The sequence below is a fragment of the Lycium barbarum genome, chromosome 6 (genome assembly GCF_019175385.1).
Source record: "Lycium barbarum isolate Lr01 chromosome 6, ASM1917538v2, whole genome shotgun sequence".
Lineage (NCBI taxonomy): Eukaryota > Viridiplantae > Streptophyta > Magnoliopsida > Solanales > Solanaceae > Lycium > Lycium barbarum.
In genome coordinates this window covers 101,287,771-101,305,307 of record NC_083342.1, presented here as the reverse complement: position 1 = coordinate 101,305,307, position 17,537 = coordinate 101,287,771, and the positions used below count along the sequence as shown (strand labels likewise).

Sequence of the window (17,537 nt, the reverse complement as noted above, 5' to 3'; positions counted from 1 at the left end):
AAAACCATCGTTTCTGGTAGGAATGTCGACCTTGACCTTATGCTCTCTCTCAGTTGTAAGGTTAAACATTTATTTGTCTATCAAGGATGGGAAAACTTTTTTAAAACCCCTCCTCATGTCTATGAAATTCCTGTTCGCATGTTCTATGCCAATCTTAGGTCTTATAAAGCTAGTGAACTTGAAACATTGGTTCTTGGCACTCATATTGTGCTAAATTGCTCTATTCTTGACTCTATTTTTGGTTGCACCTGCTCTGGTTTTTCGGAATTACCCAAAAATTTTTGGCCAGAATCTCTTGAAGTGTCTTTTGACGATGTTAAAAAAACCCTCTCAAATTCCTCCTTTGTTCCTGCTCAAATTGGTCCATCCAATATCTCGTTTGAGGCTCGTGTGCTTGCTCATATGGTTGCTACTACCATTGTTCCTCGTGCTGGGTCATACTCTACCATCTCCCAGCGTGATGCTATTTTTGCCTTTTGCCTTCTGTCCAAGAAAAAAATTAATTTGTCCTCCATTGTTATCAATTATATGATTGAGTGCGCTTCAAATCCTTCTAGCCTTCCATATGGTATGCTTATCTCCCGCATCCTAGAGGTCCACAAAATCGACTTAGTCGACTATCCCATCACTCCAGTTAAGCAATGCTACAACTCTAGGGCGTTTGGTAGCATGGGATATGTTTTGAGCAATGATTCCTGGTTGTTAAAAGATGTCTAGGAGGCATCTCAACCTGGTCCCTCCACCAAAGGAAAAAAATCAGCTCCCTCTGTTGTCTCCTCTGAATGCTATGAAGAACTTCTCGCCAAACTTTCTGCTATGGATGAAAAAATTGAGTCCATTAAAGACTTAATGGCATCCACATTATTTCAAGTGGAGAAGATTCGTGATGTGACTAGGGAAACAGGTGCTGATGTCTCTAAGCTGAGGCTGAAATTGGATGTTGTTATTAAGGAAGCGGTCAAACTGTCCACCAAGCTTCAAGCTAGTGTTGCTGCTATGCCTGAACGTCTTACTACACCGCTGACGGAAATGAAGGAAGCTATTGTGCATACATTAGCCTACTTTCTTCGTAGTCCAGTCTTCCGTCGTCAAGAATAGTTTTTTTTTAATTGTTTAAACAATGTTTTTTGTGTAACTTATGCTTGGCAGTGCTGCTAGTTGCCCTTTGTTATTTGTTATTTGTCCTTTGGTTTTGCCTATTTGCTGTGTTGTTTGTTTGCTGGTTCTTTGCCTCTGCTTTTGTTTTGTTGTGTTTTTTAGTGATGCCAAAGGGGGAGAATGACAGTCAACTGCTCAGGGGGAGCCTATAAGGACTAGTCGACTAGTCAGGGGGAGCCTCCACCTATTCAGGGGGAGCATCCGTTACAGGGAAGTTGACTACACTTTGTCTAAAATTGTCATCCTCCAAAAGGGGGAGATTGTTAGTGTCAAGTTTTTATGATGATAATTTTACTTGTGCGGGTATAGTAATTAAATCACATAAGGAATATATGTGAGCCCACAAAACAGCCCAAACAAATTGGAAGCCCACAGAACAGCCCCAACGAGCTGGGCTCACTCGACAGATGGCTTCCTAGCCCAAACGTGGTTAGGGCAACCGGCTTTAATCTTCAGCCGCATATCTTTCAAGAAAAGGAAAACACATCTGCAAAATACCAGCTTTAATCTTCAGCCGCATATCTTTCAAGAAAAGGAAAACACATCTGCAAAATAAAGAGGAAATATTTCAGCAACATCAAATCGTTTCAAGAAGGAAATAATATCAAAGGCATATCTCATGAGGTGTAAGAAATCTGCTGCTGCCTCAACGCACAAGGAAAGCAGCAACAGCTCAGTCTTATTCTTGGAAATATAGGATCTCTTATTCCATTTCCAAGGATCAAATCCCTTGGGTTGAACTCTAAAACAATATAAAAAGGGCTACTTCACAAACGCAAGACTTATGCAATTGTCTCATTGCCTCCATTGCTCTGCTTTACTTTCAAACAAACATTGTTAGTCTGTGTGATTCATAGTGTAATAAGAGAGAAAGGAGAGTTATAGTTTGTGAGGCTTTGTATCAAAAGATTAAGAGTGTTTTGAGTGTAGACGTAGGAACTTCATTCAAAACCTTCATTGTACCAAATCTTATAAAAGAGCTGCAGAGATCACCCTTGCAACCCAAGGGGACTGGACTAGGATTCACATTGAATCTGAACCAGTATAAAATACGTGTGTCATTTATTTTCTGCACTTACCTTAATATTCACTGAGTAGGTAGTCGACTACTGCCTTGACCTAGTCGACTAACAGAGCGAAAAATTTTAACAATTCACCCCCCCCCCCCCCCCCCCCCCCCCGCGCCCCTCTTGCACTTTCATAAATGAAGTACTATTAGTTAATAGTCAGCAGTACTATGATAATGAACGATGGGATGTAAACTTGCAAAGAGCAAAAGTCAACAGTGAATAGGGGTGAACTTGTTTTGCCAACTGTGCATACGTAAAGTGTCAAATTAAAGTAATTATTCTGAGCCGAAGTTCAAATTCTCCTATTTTGTTTTTCGTTTGTCGACCTATATATTATTTGAATTATCAGGAAAAATTTAACATGCTCCTCTCCTTTCATCTTCAATCATCATGGTTTCTCATATGCGGGCTAGTGCATCTGGGGGTCGACAAAGAAAATAAGCAAACCATTTCAAGTAACTTTCTTACATTTAATCTTCCATGTGTTCCACTTACACCTTCTGTTCAATATGCTCATTTTAAGATGGACGTGTAGTGCGATGTAATTTAATTGTCTCAGATGATATTACATGCGACGAACACTAAGAAATCAAGTCAAAATATATATGGAGAAAAGAAAATGAGAAACGAAAGTCAAATAGTTGTAATAGATGAACATAAATACCGTAAGATGGAGAAACATGTCTATCAACGATAGCAAACATACAAGAGTTGAAAGTGAAGGTAATTAAAAGAGAAATAACATAACAGCAAATTAAGCATTTATTTTGCGGAAAATATGTAAAAAAAATATGCATCATGCATTAGAGGTGATGATGACGATATATAGAGTGATCAGTAGTGATAATATCTTCGTGTTGGCCTGACCGACTCCAGCATATCTTGTCCTAATTGTGCCATCATCCGAGTAGCAACTTGAGCTTCAAAAACCTGCTGATTAGCTTCATTAACTGAATTTATCATCTCTAGTGTTGAATTTGCATTTGGAATTGGATTTGGATTTTGATTAATTGGTTGGCTTCCTAGGTAAACAACAAGTTCAGGGCTAGCACACTGCAAGTGCGCCCCGAAATCACAATCAGCACAATAGTACAACCAATTGTCCTTGTTCATTACTGCATCGCAGATATCACAAAAATATTCGATGTCCTTATCTTGGTAAGGAGAACCGAATATGAGCTCTAATTGATGTTCGTGTTTGTCAACGAGTATTGAGCTCGGACAAGACGCACATTGCACGTGGATATCGAACTGGCAACGGGCACAGCTAAAGCTGAATGCGTTGCCAACAGATCCACAAGCGTTGCAAAGATAGGAACGAGTCGGGTAAGTTGGCATCGGGTGAAGGGTTAAAGGGTGTGAAGGATGAGATGAGTGATCGAGAAAACACGGAGCGTTGAGGCAGTTTTCGTGGAGGAAATATTGGCAGGCGTTGCAGCCATAGAAAGGTTTGTTATTAGTGTTTTGTTGTTCACAAGCATTGCATGTGAGAGTTTCACTTTCAGATGGATTGACAAGTTTCAAGATGTGGGGGTGGCTGAAGTGTGCTTGAGTTTCTTGAGGCGATGTCCTCGTACTTTGGGACGATGTCGTATCTGGCCGTTTCTTTCTTCCCATTTTCTGAGTAATTCAGTTAGATAGTGGTACAATTTATGAGGGCTGTGCAATGGATATATATACCGGAGAAGAGATAAGAGTGAGCAAAAGTTCAGTGATTTACACTAATTCGGAATTATATATTTATAACTTTAGCGATGATAGTAGTAACTACTCCCTCCGCTGCAATATATGTGGTAGCGTTTGAATTCGAGAGTGAAACGAGTTGTTCTTTGACCGTAATTTTTTTTAATGTCGTCTTTTAAATATTTTAAACTGTGAGTTATTGTGACTTATAAGTAATGTTTTTTTAGATAGTCTTTATACAAAACATAAAAATTCTATGTTTGGATTCCAAAACTAAAAAAAATTGACTCTAGAATTGCCACGCAATTTTGGACACAGGAAGTAATAACTAGGGAATGTATGGGGTTTCCTTCAACGACTTTGCTCTCATTTTTTTTTTTTGTTCTTTCGTTAGTTGTCTCCGACGACCATTTGTGCAATTGCCATGCAGAAGTTTATTTTTAACAAGCTGTATTGACCGATTCAGCGCATTGTCCAACGGCTAATGATATGGCGAGCATCTTGGCTTTTTGACTTGGACTATATTTTTCTTAATATTTTCATTTTAAGAAATTAAAGCTTGAAGATTATGCAAGCTAGTATATATTCACATGTGTGTAACTTATATACTTGAAAATATGTTTTTATACTATCAGGTCCCTTAAAAGGATATCCACAAGTTGTAGTATTGGAAATAAGATATTCCTAGATGCTACCTATTATAACATATAAAAATAACTCGATAGCATAAATTTTCTTTACACTACTGATGTATATAATTTAAACTCATAAAAGTTCATTCTTTTAAAACGAGAGAGAAAATGAAAAGATTAGTGGAACTTTCACCACGATTTACTTAAAGAAAATAATTTTAGTGTTTTGCATATATTTAGTTTATGTATCAAAATTCTTCTTTAGTTTTAATATTTCGTGTTCAATCAACGACTTTCAATTACATGGAGGGAATAAGTAAAATCCACCGCAATTTCAGCAAATTGATAACTGGGGAATTAGTATTTAATCATTCATTATTAATCTGCTGATTAATAATTTATTTAGATCAGTTCAAATCTGTATCATTATTCTGGACATGTTTTGATTATCGCAACGTTGAAAACTAACTTGCCAGAGGAGCGGACATTTGAATTCATTATTTAGATCGTATACAGATTAGAAACTAATGAAAAAAAGGGAGATTTTTTAGTTTTAAGTTTCCTTCTTTCTGCGTTCCGCCCATCGAATCCCTTTATTCATTTACGTAGCTTTTTCTGGTTTCATCTTTTTATTTAGTAAAATTCACGTTTAACCCTTGTGTTATTCGGATAGTGCATTTTTAGTCGTGATCTCAAATGTTGCGCACAAGGTATCCTTCCATTATTTTTATGTGCATTTTAGGAATTTTTGTTATGTAAGTACTTAGTCGAACAAATCGATTAACTCATTAATTCAATTTTGTAATTGTAATTTGTACCTCAGTACCTAGTTCGATCACCAATATTTTAAAATTCATGACAAGAAGTCTTAAAGCTGAGAGTTAGAAGGTTTACTGTAAATATTTTAACTTCAATTACTCCTTAGTCTGTTTAACAAAAAGTGAAGATTGATTTAATGTGCTCAATGGAAATCTAAAGGACTAAAAAAGACGCTGACACAACGGAAGGCAGGAAAAAAATTGCATTTAATTAGATTGACCATAAGTTGCATGGTTTTGACTTTTGAGAAGCTATTGTAGGAAGAAGCTAAGGAGGACTTAAAAATAATATTCCAGAACCACTGTGCCAGTGAAATTAATTAATTCATGTAGGTGGTGAAGAAAAGATTGAATCGCATAAGGGGATTGAAAGCAAAACAATACATAGAGAGGGCATCAATCTGTGAATTAGAAGGGGTAGGTTTATTATATTTCCTGTTTATTGTCCAATCTAAAGTGGTGGTTGATTATTCTTGGCGGGTTCATTCAAGAAACAAAAACAAGGAGATATTATTGTTTGATCCCTGATTGGTGATATTATTGTTTGATCCCTGATTGGCGACAAATAGGTGAAGTGTCTAAAATGGTAAACAAGTCCAAAGTAGTATGTACTATATGCACACACTTTTACAAATCGCAAGTGGACGAAAATGTTCATTGAAAAACAAACACATGCGCCAGTGAAAATGGACAAACATGTCTATCAATGAATAATAGACATACAAGAGTTGAAAGAGATGGTGCTCCCAATTAAAACGAAATAACATAACAGCTTCAAAGCATTTCATTTGAACGAAAATTAACATGAGTGTTCTCAAAGCGGATTGCATTGGATGATCATGATATTATATGCAATTAGTAGTAATAGTATCTTCCTGATGGCCCGTCCACCGAATCCAGCATAGCCTGTCTTGCTCGTGCCGCAATCTGAGATTCAATTTGAGCTGCTATAAGCCGCTCATGATCATCACTAACTGAATTTATCATCTCCACTGTTGAATTTGCGTTTGGATATAGATTTCGAGCACTCTGCTGTGATGTCTGGAAAGCATCAGCTTCAGGACATGCATACTGCAAGTGCAACCCGAAATCACAATCAGCGCAATAGTACAACGATTCTTCCCTGTCCATTATTATATTGCAGATATCGCAAGCAAATGCGGTATCCTTATCTTCGTAAGGAGAACCAAAGAGGAGCTCCAACTCTTGTGGGTTTTCTCATTAAGTATTGACCTTGGAATTTTGAGTTCCCCTTCCTCTTCCTCCTCGTCTTCGTCTTCATCTTCCTCTTCCGCTTCTTCTTCTTGATTGATTTCTTGTATCTTGATTGGTTCTTTCTCTGGTTTCATATTTGTTACTGGATTTGCTCTTGGTTTGTTGACTGACCGTATTTGTTCTTGTTGGCTGCGAGATTTAGAAATGGCACATTCGATATATGTTCCAAAGTCACAATCCGCACAATAAATAATACGGCCAGTAATTAAGATCTGCGTTGTCATGACAAAGATCACAAACAAAAACGGTGCTTTCATCGGCCTCATCATCATCAAAGGAGGATACAAATATGAGCTCAAGTTCATGATGACGGTGCTAAAAGGGTACATTGCAAGTGGATGTCAAATTCGTAAGTTTGGAAAAGATCGGGTTCCAACCGGCAATGGAATAGTAACACAAAAGATCTGTTTGACTTTATATGTAGTCGTGCATATATATAAATAGGAAATCAAATCCACAACAATTTCGGAAAATTGATAACTTGGGAAGTCAACTGTGTATTGAGGTTCGCGGAAACCGTAACAGGCTAACAGCCCATGGTTAGGCTAAAATGAGAATGGGATATGGGTTCAGGTTAACAGAAACGAGTAAGATTAAATTGGTCAGCGGGTTTGGTGGGTTTAATTTTTAAATTAAGTAATGTATATGGCAAAACATAATAAGCCCCGTGGCCAATTTAAAGTGCAAAAGACCATCAAGTTTTGGCTGTTAGTTTGTGTCACGACCCAACCCCGTAGGCCGTGACTGGTGCCCTAATTGGGCACCCTGACATACCTATCCACATCGAATCACATCCAAATAGCATATGCGGCCATAAGTACTATATGCCGTCTCAAACCATATCAAACTGTATCAGACATATTTCAACGCAACCATGTGCGAACATATATATATATATATATATATCAAAAAGCCGGCAAGGCTGTCAAATGTATCAAAAGCCGACAAGGCTATCAAATGGCGCAACGGCCCAAAACGCATATACAAAATGCACGCCGACGAGGCTGCCATAACGAGTAGAATCATATAAACACAACTGTACAGAAGTAGGCACACACACCCACAAATACGTCTACAGACCTCTAAACAGACCAAACGAATCATATGGCGGGACAGGGCCCCGCCGTACCCCTGAACGAATATATACACACATAGCGAACAAAAATATATATACCAAAAGATATGCTCTGAAGGGAGAAGAGCACTCCAACCGCAAAAAGGGGTGTCCTAAACCGGTGGATCACCAAACTGTGCGTCTGTACCTGCGGGCATGAAACGCAGCCCCCGAAGGAAGGGGGTCAGTACGAAATATGTTCTGAGTATGCAAAGCAAAATGTACAGAAAGCAAATCTAAGATATAAACGAAATGGAAGTATCAAACATAAGTGCAAATCCAACATATCAAAATTTGTTTACTTTCAAAAACATGTAAGTCATGCATCGGGTACAGAAGAATATGGTCGCCCACCCGTCGATGGCGCCATAACACAGTATAACACCAGAAAGTCTCAAATCTCCGTATCCCCGTCACATATCACATCACAACATAACGCCATATATAGGTGGAACCCGACCCTCTTTTGCGAGTAGCTCGGTGAACCATAAACACAGCATAACTCCGGAGTATATCAAAATGCGCACGATAACAGAACCGGCCCGGGACTTGGCGAAAGGAATAACAGAATGCACGAATAGAGTCGTGAGTGGTCATATGCATAAAATCATTATCATAAATTCAAACATAAGTAAAATGATCATAGTTGAAATCGGAACAATAGTCATACCAAATTCTTTTGAAGATTCTCCGAATTACATAAAGGAAAGTCGCGGGACCCACGGACGGGAATTTCCCCAAGTCGGGCCCGCTTATGGAAAACATACTCATTATACATAATGCAAACTTTTATAAAAATATTGGAGCAATCCGAGCATTCATGTGAAAGGTATGGCATTCAGAAATTTCGAAGTTCTTTAAAGTGAAACCTTTTTACGCACAATTCGGAAAGCGATTATTTCAAATACATAGAGGTTCATATTTCATCAATATATACAGAAGAGTGCCAAGGAACATATACGGATCATAACTCGAACACACTTCAAGATAGCCAATCTAAAGTAAATTCCAATCTACGCCTCGGGCTCCCCAAGGTCTACAAACACGCCAACGAATACCAAACATTAGCTAAGGGCACTTAAGCCAGTCATCCCAATTATTCATTAAATTCTACAAAAAATTCGGCAGCATTTCCCCTGTAAATAGGTCATCCCGAGAATTTAACTCGCTCAAAATCAACACAACAACCACAATAACCAACCTAGCAACATCGATAATCAATTCGAAAGGCAAAATAATAATAGTAGCTCTCTTTTACACCATTCGACAACTTTCCAATCATTCAATTCGATGGCTTACTTTCAAGCCACAATATCGTTCGTACATTCGATTATTAACCCAAACTCATCCTAACAACATTCAAGAACATTCTAAACAATTCACATAATATTTCCACAAGCCAATAATTTTCTTTCTATGTTGGCCGAAAACAGTCCCCTAGCCGAGCAGCCCTCTTTTTCCACTTTCCTCATTTTCAAGTCATGTTTTGTATCACAATCCACAATATAACGATATCATTCTCATAAAATATACAAATTACATCGAACATACAATAAGCCTTAGATCAGCCCCTACCATTTCAACATCATTCTTGAGTCATTAAACACTTATTTCCAACTAGAATTCATATCGACGATAACTAAAATACTAAGCGATGGTAATGTGATCTTCGACATATTATAGGACTCACATTCGTCCATACTACACATATATGTATGTTAATGGTTCTCATATATAAGGATTGCATTAAATGCACACAGTTCCCCAAATCAGTCCGCAACGCTTACTATGTCAATTTGGGACATTAAATTCTCATTTCCAATATAAAAGTCACCACAATAACCATTACGACGCTAAACGACATTAGGGTTCCCTTTGGCATATAGCGTGACTCATGTTCATCTATCACTACCCACATATTTATATGATTCATAGCCATCCTACACACTACCACAATCAAACATGCTACTTGAAAATCAATTCATACACTCAATTCCAACACCCATTTACACGGCCCAAACACAATGCACACACTCCACTTCCAACATACTATATTCCACCAATTTCATCCATATTAACATACTACAACATGAAATAAACGTTCACAACACAAAAACAAGAGCAAAACATACCTTTCTTCTTCAATCCACCAAATAGTTAGGGTTTGCTAATTGACACAACGGATGGTTGGATGACCCAAACAATACTTCCACGCTACTTAGGGGCTTCAATATAGTGGGTTTGTATCAAGGAAATATTTTTAGGAAGGCTCAAAATGGGGTTGGTTTTTCTCCTTGGTTGGCCGAGAGCTTCAAGTTGAAGCTCTTCAACTTGCTTTGTTTTCTTCTTTTGCTAAGTATAGAAAATGAGGAAAGAAGACTTAGTGGTCATCTTTTAAGTCCCCTAAAAAAATATCTCCATATTGTCTTTGGCCCACACAATGTGTTGGACCAATTAAAATTGGCCACACAAGGTGTGGGACCATTTCAACTTGCACGGCCACCATGGCATTTTGCACAACATTTTTAAATTCCAATTTTATGAATTGTGGCCCCAATTTTTTCTAAGTGTTCAATGCCAATAATTTCATATATAATTTATGTCTCAAAATAAAATCAAATGGTCAAAAGTCGCGACTTCAAATCCCGGAATAGTCTTGGCCTTAAGTTATCATAGTTAATCCGGGTTGTCTCAATGTATAAAAATACGGGACATAACAGTTTGAGGGTGTTCCTTAGCAAAAATAATAGGCTGGGGGTATTTTTTTTAGACCAAAAGGTAGATGGACGGTATTTTTGAGCAATTTTCTATACCTTACGGGTATTTTTGGCCCTTTTCCATTGAGTTAATTATAACTTGGGAAAAACAAACATATGTGACAGTAAAAATAGACAAACATGTCTATCAATGAATTATAGACATACAGAAGTTGAAAGAGAAGGTGCTCCTAAAGGAAATAACACAACAGCTGCAAAGCATTTAATTTGCAGAAAATTAACATGAATGTCAAACCGGATTGCAATGGATGATCAAGATATATTGTATGCAGTTAGCAGTAATAATATCTTCCTGATGGCCCGTCGATTGAGTCTAGCATAGCCTGCCTTCCTCGTGCCGCAATCTGAGATTCAATTTGAGCTGCTATAAGTTGCTCATGAGCATCATTAACTGAATTTATCATCTCCACTGTTGGATTTGGATTTAGAATTGGATATTTTGGATTTTGATTTGGATATGTTGGATATGGATTTGGATTTAGATTATGAGTACTCTGCTGTGATGTTGGGAAAGCATCATAAGAGTCAGGACATGCACACTGCAAGTGCGACCCGAAATCACAATCAGCGCAATAGTACAACGATTCTGCCCTGTCCATTATTATATTGCAGATATCACAAGCAAATGTGATATCCTTATCTTCGTAAGGAGAACCAAAGAGGAGCTCCAACTCATGTGGGTGTTTGTCAATAAGTATTGACCTTGGAATTTTGAGTTCCTCTTCCTCTTCATCCTCGTCTTCGTCTTCGTCTTCCTCTTCTTCTTCCTCTTTGTCTTCTACTTCCTCTTCCTCCTCTTCTTCTTCCGCTTCCTCTTTCTCGTCCACGTCCTCATAATTGATTTCTTGTATCTTGATTGGTTCTCCCTCTTTTTTCATGAGTACTACTGGATTTGGTCTTGGCTTGTTGACTAGCAGTTTCCGTTCTTGTTGGCTAACAGATTTGGAAATGGCACATTCAAGATGTGTACCAAAATCACAGTCAGCACAATAATACAACCAGTAATTAAGATCTGCGTTATCATGACAGATATCACAGACAAAAATGGTGCTTTCATCGGGCTCATCATCAAAAGGGGATTCAAATATGAGCTCAAGTTCATGAGGGTGCTGGGGAAGCACAACAGTTTGTGGCAAAAGAGCACATTGCAAGTGGATATCGAATTCGCAAGGGGCACAGCTAAAGCTAAAGCCATTTCCAGCAGAGCCACAAGCTTTGCAAGTATAGGAACAATTTGAGTACGTCGGGACTGGGAGAAGGGTCAAGTGATGGGAAGGATGAGAAGAATGATCGAGAAAACGTGAAGCGTTGAGGCAGTTTTCGTGAAGAAAACGTTGGCAACTATTGCAGCCATAGAAGTTAGGCTTAGTAGTAATGTTTGGTTGCTTACAAGCATTGCAAGTGAGAGTTTCAGCTAGTGCTGGATTCATAATTAGTTTCAAGATGTGGGGGTGGCTGAAGTGTTGTTTACCTTGACATGACCGTTTCTCTCTTCCCATTAATTTTTCCTTGTAACTTCGTTAGTAATCAGGAAGTGGGTGCGTGTACAATGAATTTAATAGAGATCTATCAAGCAAGTTCAGTGATTACACTAGCTAATTCGTATTTATAGCTACTCTATTTAGGAATAGTAAGTTGGCCGCAATGTATACGTAGATTCCTTCAACGACTTGGTTTTCAATTTTCTTAATTTCTTTTGTAAGTCGTCTCCAACAATAATTTGGCCAATTGCAATTTCAAAAGTTTATTTAGCATATTGACTGACTAAACTACTAACCAAGAAGATTCTTTGCATTTTTCAAAGCCAGCCAGGATTCGCAAGTTGTAAGGGCAGAGGCGTCGACATTGTGCTCGAAGAGCTCATTATTTTAAGAACCCTTCATTATCTTTCTTCTCATATATTCTCAGTCTGAGTTGCTTCTTAGGGACCAATTCCAGATTACACCTCATATAATTGGCACCACTTCTTGTTGCTTATACCATATAAGTAAAATATAATATGTGCTTTCCCATAATTCAAGGGCATGGTAGAGGGAGATCTGGTTTAGGGACTGGCCGGGCTTATTAGTAGGACAAAGGTACTTTGTTAGATTGCATGGAGGGTTAGTTTATCTGCTTTACGTTAATTAGGAAATTTTTATGGAACCAGGAGTGGTAGTTTTTTTTTTATATTCTTCTTTTCTGTATTATCTCTTAAACGGAGAGTCATTCTACACATTACCACCAAATTGTTCTTTAAAACCAACTTAACGGAGTATATCTTACTGAAACTTAATTAGATCCTACAACATTTTACTCATAGAAAAAGTTTTTGGACTCATTAATTACCACTTTGTTCAAAAAATAAAACATAATTATGTTAAAAAAAAAGAAGAAAAAAAAGTAAGCTCTAATTTCTAAAAGTTTAAACTTTTAAATGAGATGTTCACAACACTTCAACGATCTCAAACTTTACATTCAAAATATGATAATAATAAAAAAGAAGTGTTAGTTCTATTTGGCTTTATAAGTGGTCGTGTGTGATATAAATATTAAGCTAAATCCACAATTTTTGTAAACTGACAACAATTGGGAGGAGGATAAAAAACTTCGGAAGTCAACTGTATCATGTTTCATGGAATTACAATAACGTATCCACCGTTGACTTTTGATCTTTGTAAGTTCACATTCCATCATTCATTATCATACTGCTGACTATTGACTAATAATTTACTTAGACCTTTTCTAATCTGAATTATCATCTTATGGATGTTGAACTTTTGATTATTGTATCTAGTGTCACACAAGCGGACATTTGAATTATACATTAGGAACTAAGGGAAAAAAAGAAAAGAAAAAGGATTAGAAATTCTAAAGTTTTGAGGCTACGGGTGGGTAGACATGAGAGCACTCTCGCTCCTTTTCTGGTTTCATATCTTATTTAGGCAAAATTGCACAGTTAACCCTTGTGTTATAGGTCTATTGCATTTTTTAGTCCTTGCCTCAATGTTGTAGACAAGGTAACTTTCAATAATTATTTTTTTGCATTCAATAATTTTGTGATGGAAGTATAAAAGGTTTTTTCTAAAAGGAAAAAAAGCAACTAACTCACTAGTTCTATTTTCTACTTGTGCCTCAAGAGAACTAAGCTAGTACCCCAGTGAAAACTTAGGTACTTTTGTTCCACAATGAAATAACGCATTTAGAGGGGACACTAAAAATTGGAGTATACCGGGAATTGCCTGTAATATAATTGAACTTTCTTTTGGGATGGCCTTATCAGATGATTAAATTTCATTGTCCGTAATCTATTTGAGGTAATAGTCTTCTATGACCACTTACAACTTGAATAAAGAAAATGATGTTTTTAGATCTCTTTGTGTCACCTTCATTAGGAGTGAGCGTTCGATATTCGATTCGGTATTTTCAAAATTCGGATTTGGTAATTGGTAGTTGAAAATAGAAACCAAATACCGAACTGAAATAGTTCGTGTTGGTAATTCAGTAATCGGTAAATTAAACTTCGGTTCGGTACGATATTCGGTAATACCGTATTAAAGTTGGAGTCGGCTATATTATAAAGTTTATACTGTTAGTCCAATTATTTGTTTTTTTTATGTGGCGGCACAACTAGTTACATACCCCTGCTTTGTGATATAATAGTTCAAAAATCTGTACGTATAAATTACTCCTATAATAGTCCACCTCACATGCCCCTGTTTCGTGAAGGCTCAAATGCAATTGATAAAACAGTCTTTTGGTACAATAGTAGAGTACTTGCTTTAATCCCTTTAATTTTGGGAACTAATGAAGGTGGCACAAAGAAGTATTTCCATAATTTGTTTTGAATTTATACCGAGTGTAACGCTTGGTGCTAGAAAATAACTTGTAGTACTCCGGACTAACGACTCTTTGGGCCAACTATTATTTATTAGGAAAAAGGACATTGTGTGTCCACTCAGCCAAACTAATCCCATATTTAACTCTTATTTGGGCTTAATTTCACTAGGTGTCCGTTCGGCCCAAAATAATGCCGAAAAAAGGCCGGTCGGCCCAAAATAATGTCAAGGCTGACCGGCCCAACAGCTCAGGCGCTTAAAAAAAAAAGACTTTCGTGGCGACTAAGTCGCCACTAAAGGGCTGCTACAGTATATATACATATGTTGGAATTATATATACACTTTATATACAAGAATTATACAATTTATATACATATGCTGGAATTAATCATACATTTATTTTACATAAGTTATACATTAATTATACATTTATTATACAATAATGATATGATATTTATTTTTTTACATATACAATAGTGATACTTATTATATACCACAATGATACGGTTTCTATTATACATTTTTTATATGTATGGTACACTTTCTATACAAGAATGATACAGTTTATATACACATGTTGGAATTGTATATACACTTTATATACAACAAATGATACATATTTATATACAAAAATGATACAATTTTCCATTCTATACAGGGCAGTTGCACTGTGCTGATACACATTATATACACAAATGATACATAATATATACAAAAATGATACATAACTTAGTGATTCATATTTTATACAGTTTCTATACATTACAGATAGGTACTGATACATATTTTATACACAAATGACACATATTATATATAAAAATTGCCTCAAATATTTTTGTGTTTGGATTTTTAGTTGAAAATTGTCTTATTTAAGTTTTGGCTAATGGATGGGATTAGTTTAGTAGGTATAATTTGAGTTTGGGAAAAATTGGGTTAGAGGGTGGGATTAGTTTCACCCACCAGCCATTTGTGTCATTTTCCCTATTTATTAATGGGCATGTTACATATATGAGTTATAATTAGGGTTGAGCTTTTATTCAATAAATAATTCGGTATTCGGTAACTACCAAATATCGAACTGTATTAATATCTCATACCGAACCCGAACCCGAATACCGAATTATCAAAATTCTCGGTTTGGTTTGGTAATTCGGTTTTTGATATTTTATGCCCAATCCTAATTTTCATATTGCTTTACTTGTAAAAATAAAGATCTCTTATAAAAATAAATATAAAATATAAAACTAAAAACAAAATTGTAAAGGACTACGAGTAGTAACTCTGTGGAGTTTGGGTGGCCTATAAGTGTTTAATTCTTAGGAGTATTTAATAAATGTTCTTTTATTTTCTAAAAATATAAGCTTCCCATATAACTAACATCTAGAGCTAAAGTTCATTTTAACTAATGATGAATTAACACTTAATGTAATTTTCCATATCATTACTGTTATCATCACATTATCATTTTGCTTATTGCTTTTATTTTGTACGAGTCGCTACCTTTGTTGGTATAGTGCCTTCCAAATTATGGTTCAGCAAAATTATTAAAATTTCACTTGAAAGTGATCGAAATAAACAAGAGATTTATTTTATTGATGTAAGAACTGAACTACTTAAGACAAATTAAATTAAGTGAAATCAAATAAAAATACCAAGTATATATCCAGTAGAATACTCAGAGGTGCATGCAACATGCAAGCTCCGCCGAACACTACCATTACAAACAAGATAACACAGATATAGAAAAGAAAAATGACCAACTCCCAAAATAATAATCAACTCTCTTCTCCTCTGTAAGGTGACCCATGACCAAGACCATAACGTGATTGAGTGAGAAAAAGAGTTTTTATGTATACTCTGAAGAAGAAGAAAAAGCGCTTAATAATAACGATGAGAACTACGCCACATATTGTTAAAGAATTGGGCGTTCTGATAGGCCATTTGAGCTTGAAAATTAAGCCTTGCCTGATGTCCTTGAGCTTTGATCGTCGCTAGGGGTGTCAAATGAGCGGGTTGGGCTAAAATTGGCCCAATAAAAATGAGCTGAGGTAATAAATGGGTTGGGCTAACATTGGCCCAAAAGTTATTTGGGTTGAATTGGGTTGGGCTGAATGGACTAAAAATGGGCTGGGTCATGACCCGCCCAACTTGACCCAGTTTTTTTGAAGGGTCTATTTTCTGAAAATATATTTTCTAGAAATACATTTTTTGCGAAAAATATTTTCCTGAAAATTATTTTTACGGATTTTTTGTGGAAAATATTTTTTAAGAAAACAATTTTCGTGAAAAATATTTCTCTTCATATTGAACACACTACAAACTTATAAGATACATGATACAAGAAAAGTGTATATATTAAACAAATAAACTAAATCTCAAGCAATAAATCTAAATTTAAGTAAATTTTAAAAATGGACTAGAATTGAGCTCGTATTAGGCTAAGTTGGAAATCACTTTAAAATGGGCTATGTTGGGTTGGGCTCAAAATCAGCTCAATATAAAATTATCTTGAGCCCAACCCATAAAAATTTGAGCGGATTGGGCGGGTTATCCTTTTGGGCCAAATTTGACACCCCTAATCGTCGCCATCATCAATCTTTCCTCATTATTCAGCTGTTCCTCTTCTTCGTCTTCTTTTTCTTCGTTCTTAAGGCTCGAACTATTTTCCATTTTAACCGTCACACATTTCAAGTGCGTGCCAAGTTTACACTCGGCACAATAATAAAGCCATTTGCTATCATTGCAAAGTCCATCGCACACCTTGCAAAAGATATACACAGAATCGTCAATAGGAAATGGCCATTGATACTGGAGTGCAAGAGAGTGTTGATGATCCTCACGAGTCACACTTTCAACCCAAGAGGTAGCCCATTTAGCATGGAGACTAAAGTTGCATTCCAGCCATTCATAGACAAAGAATTTTGGTTCTTCACCGCAAGCATTGCAACCAAAATAGAGTCGTCGTTCGGGTAAAGTAGGATACAAAGTGACAGGGTGATTAGGACGGGAATTGTGTTGTACTTTTCTTGGTAATTTGAAGCATGATTTGTGAAGGCTGAATTCACAATTGGATTTCGTGCATTTGTAATTAGCAGTGCCACAAAGTTTATTCTCACAGCCTGAGCAGATTTTCTCATTTGTTTCTTGAATTTTAGAGAGTTCTAAGCCATGAGGGTGGCTGAAATGTTTCAT

General features: G+C 36.6%; 3 protein-coding genes across 3 annotated transcripts; all 3 read right to left on the bottom strand.

The window, feature by feature from the left end:
• Positions 1–2,903: 2,903 nt before the first annotated feature.
• On the bottom strand, positions 2,904–3,992 carry LOC132599873 (protein VACUOLELESS GAMETOPHYTES-like). Its single transcript, XM_060313046.1, has one exon. It carries the CDS (start codon positions 3,843–3,845, stop codon positions 3,063–3,065), a length of 783 nt encoding a protein of 260 aa, XP_060169029.1. The 5' UTR covers positions 3,846–3,992; the 3' UTR covers positions 2,904–3,062.
• A 6,667-nt stretch (positions 3,993–10,659) lies between these two features.
• Positions 10,660–12,046, bottom strand: LOC132599872 (uncharacterized). The gene has a single exon (XM_060313045.1). It carries the CDS (start codon positions 12,024–12,026, stop codon positions 10,800–10,802), a length of 1,227 nt encoding a protein of 408 aa, XP_060169028.1. The 5' UTR covers positions 12,027–12,046; the 3' UTR covers positions 10,660–10,799.
• Positions 12,047–16,223: 4,177 nt separating this feature from the next.
• LOC132644260 (protein VACUOLELESS GAMETOPHYTES-like) lies at positions 16,224–17,537 on the bottom strand. The gene is made up of 2 exons (XM_060360846.1): positions 16,919–17,537; positions 16,224–16,324 (listed from the first exon to the last, which is right to left on the bottom strand). The coding sequence occupies exons 1-2, from the start codon at positions 17,535–17,537 to the stop codon at positions 16,224–16,226; spliced, it is 720 nt and encodes a 239-aa protein (XP_060216829.1).

Coding starts and splice junctions, on each gene's coding strand:
- LOC132644260 (XM_060360846.1), bottom strand. CDS start 17,537: ATGAAACATTTCAGCCACCCTCATGGCTTAGAACTCTCTAAAATTCAA. Junction 16,325..16,918: donor GATGATGGCGACGATTAGGG/GTGTCAAATTTG, acceptor CGACGATCAAAG/CTCAAGGACATCAGGCAAGG.
- LOC132599873 (XM_060313046.1), bottom strand. CDS start 3,845: ATGGGAAGAAAGAAACGGCCAGATACGACATCGTCCCAAAGTACGAGG.
- LOC132599872 (XM_060313045.1), bottom strand. CDS start 12,026: ATGGGAAGAGAGAAACGGTCATGTCAAGGTAAACAACACTTCAGCCAC.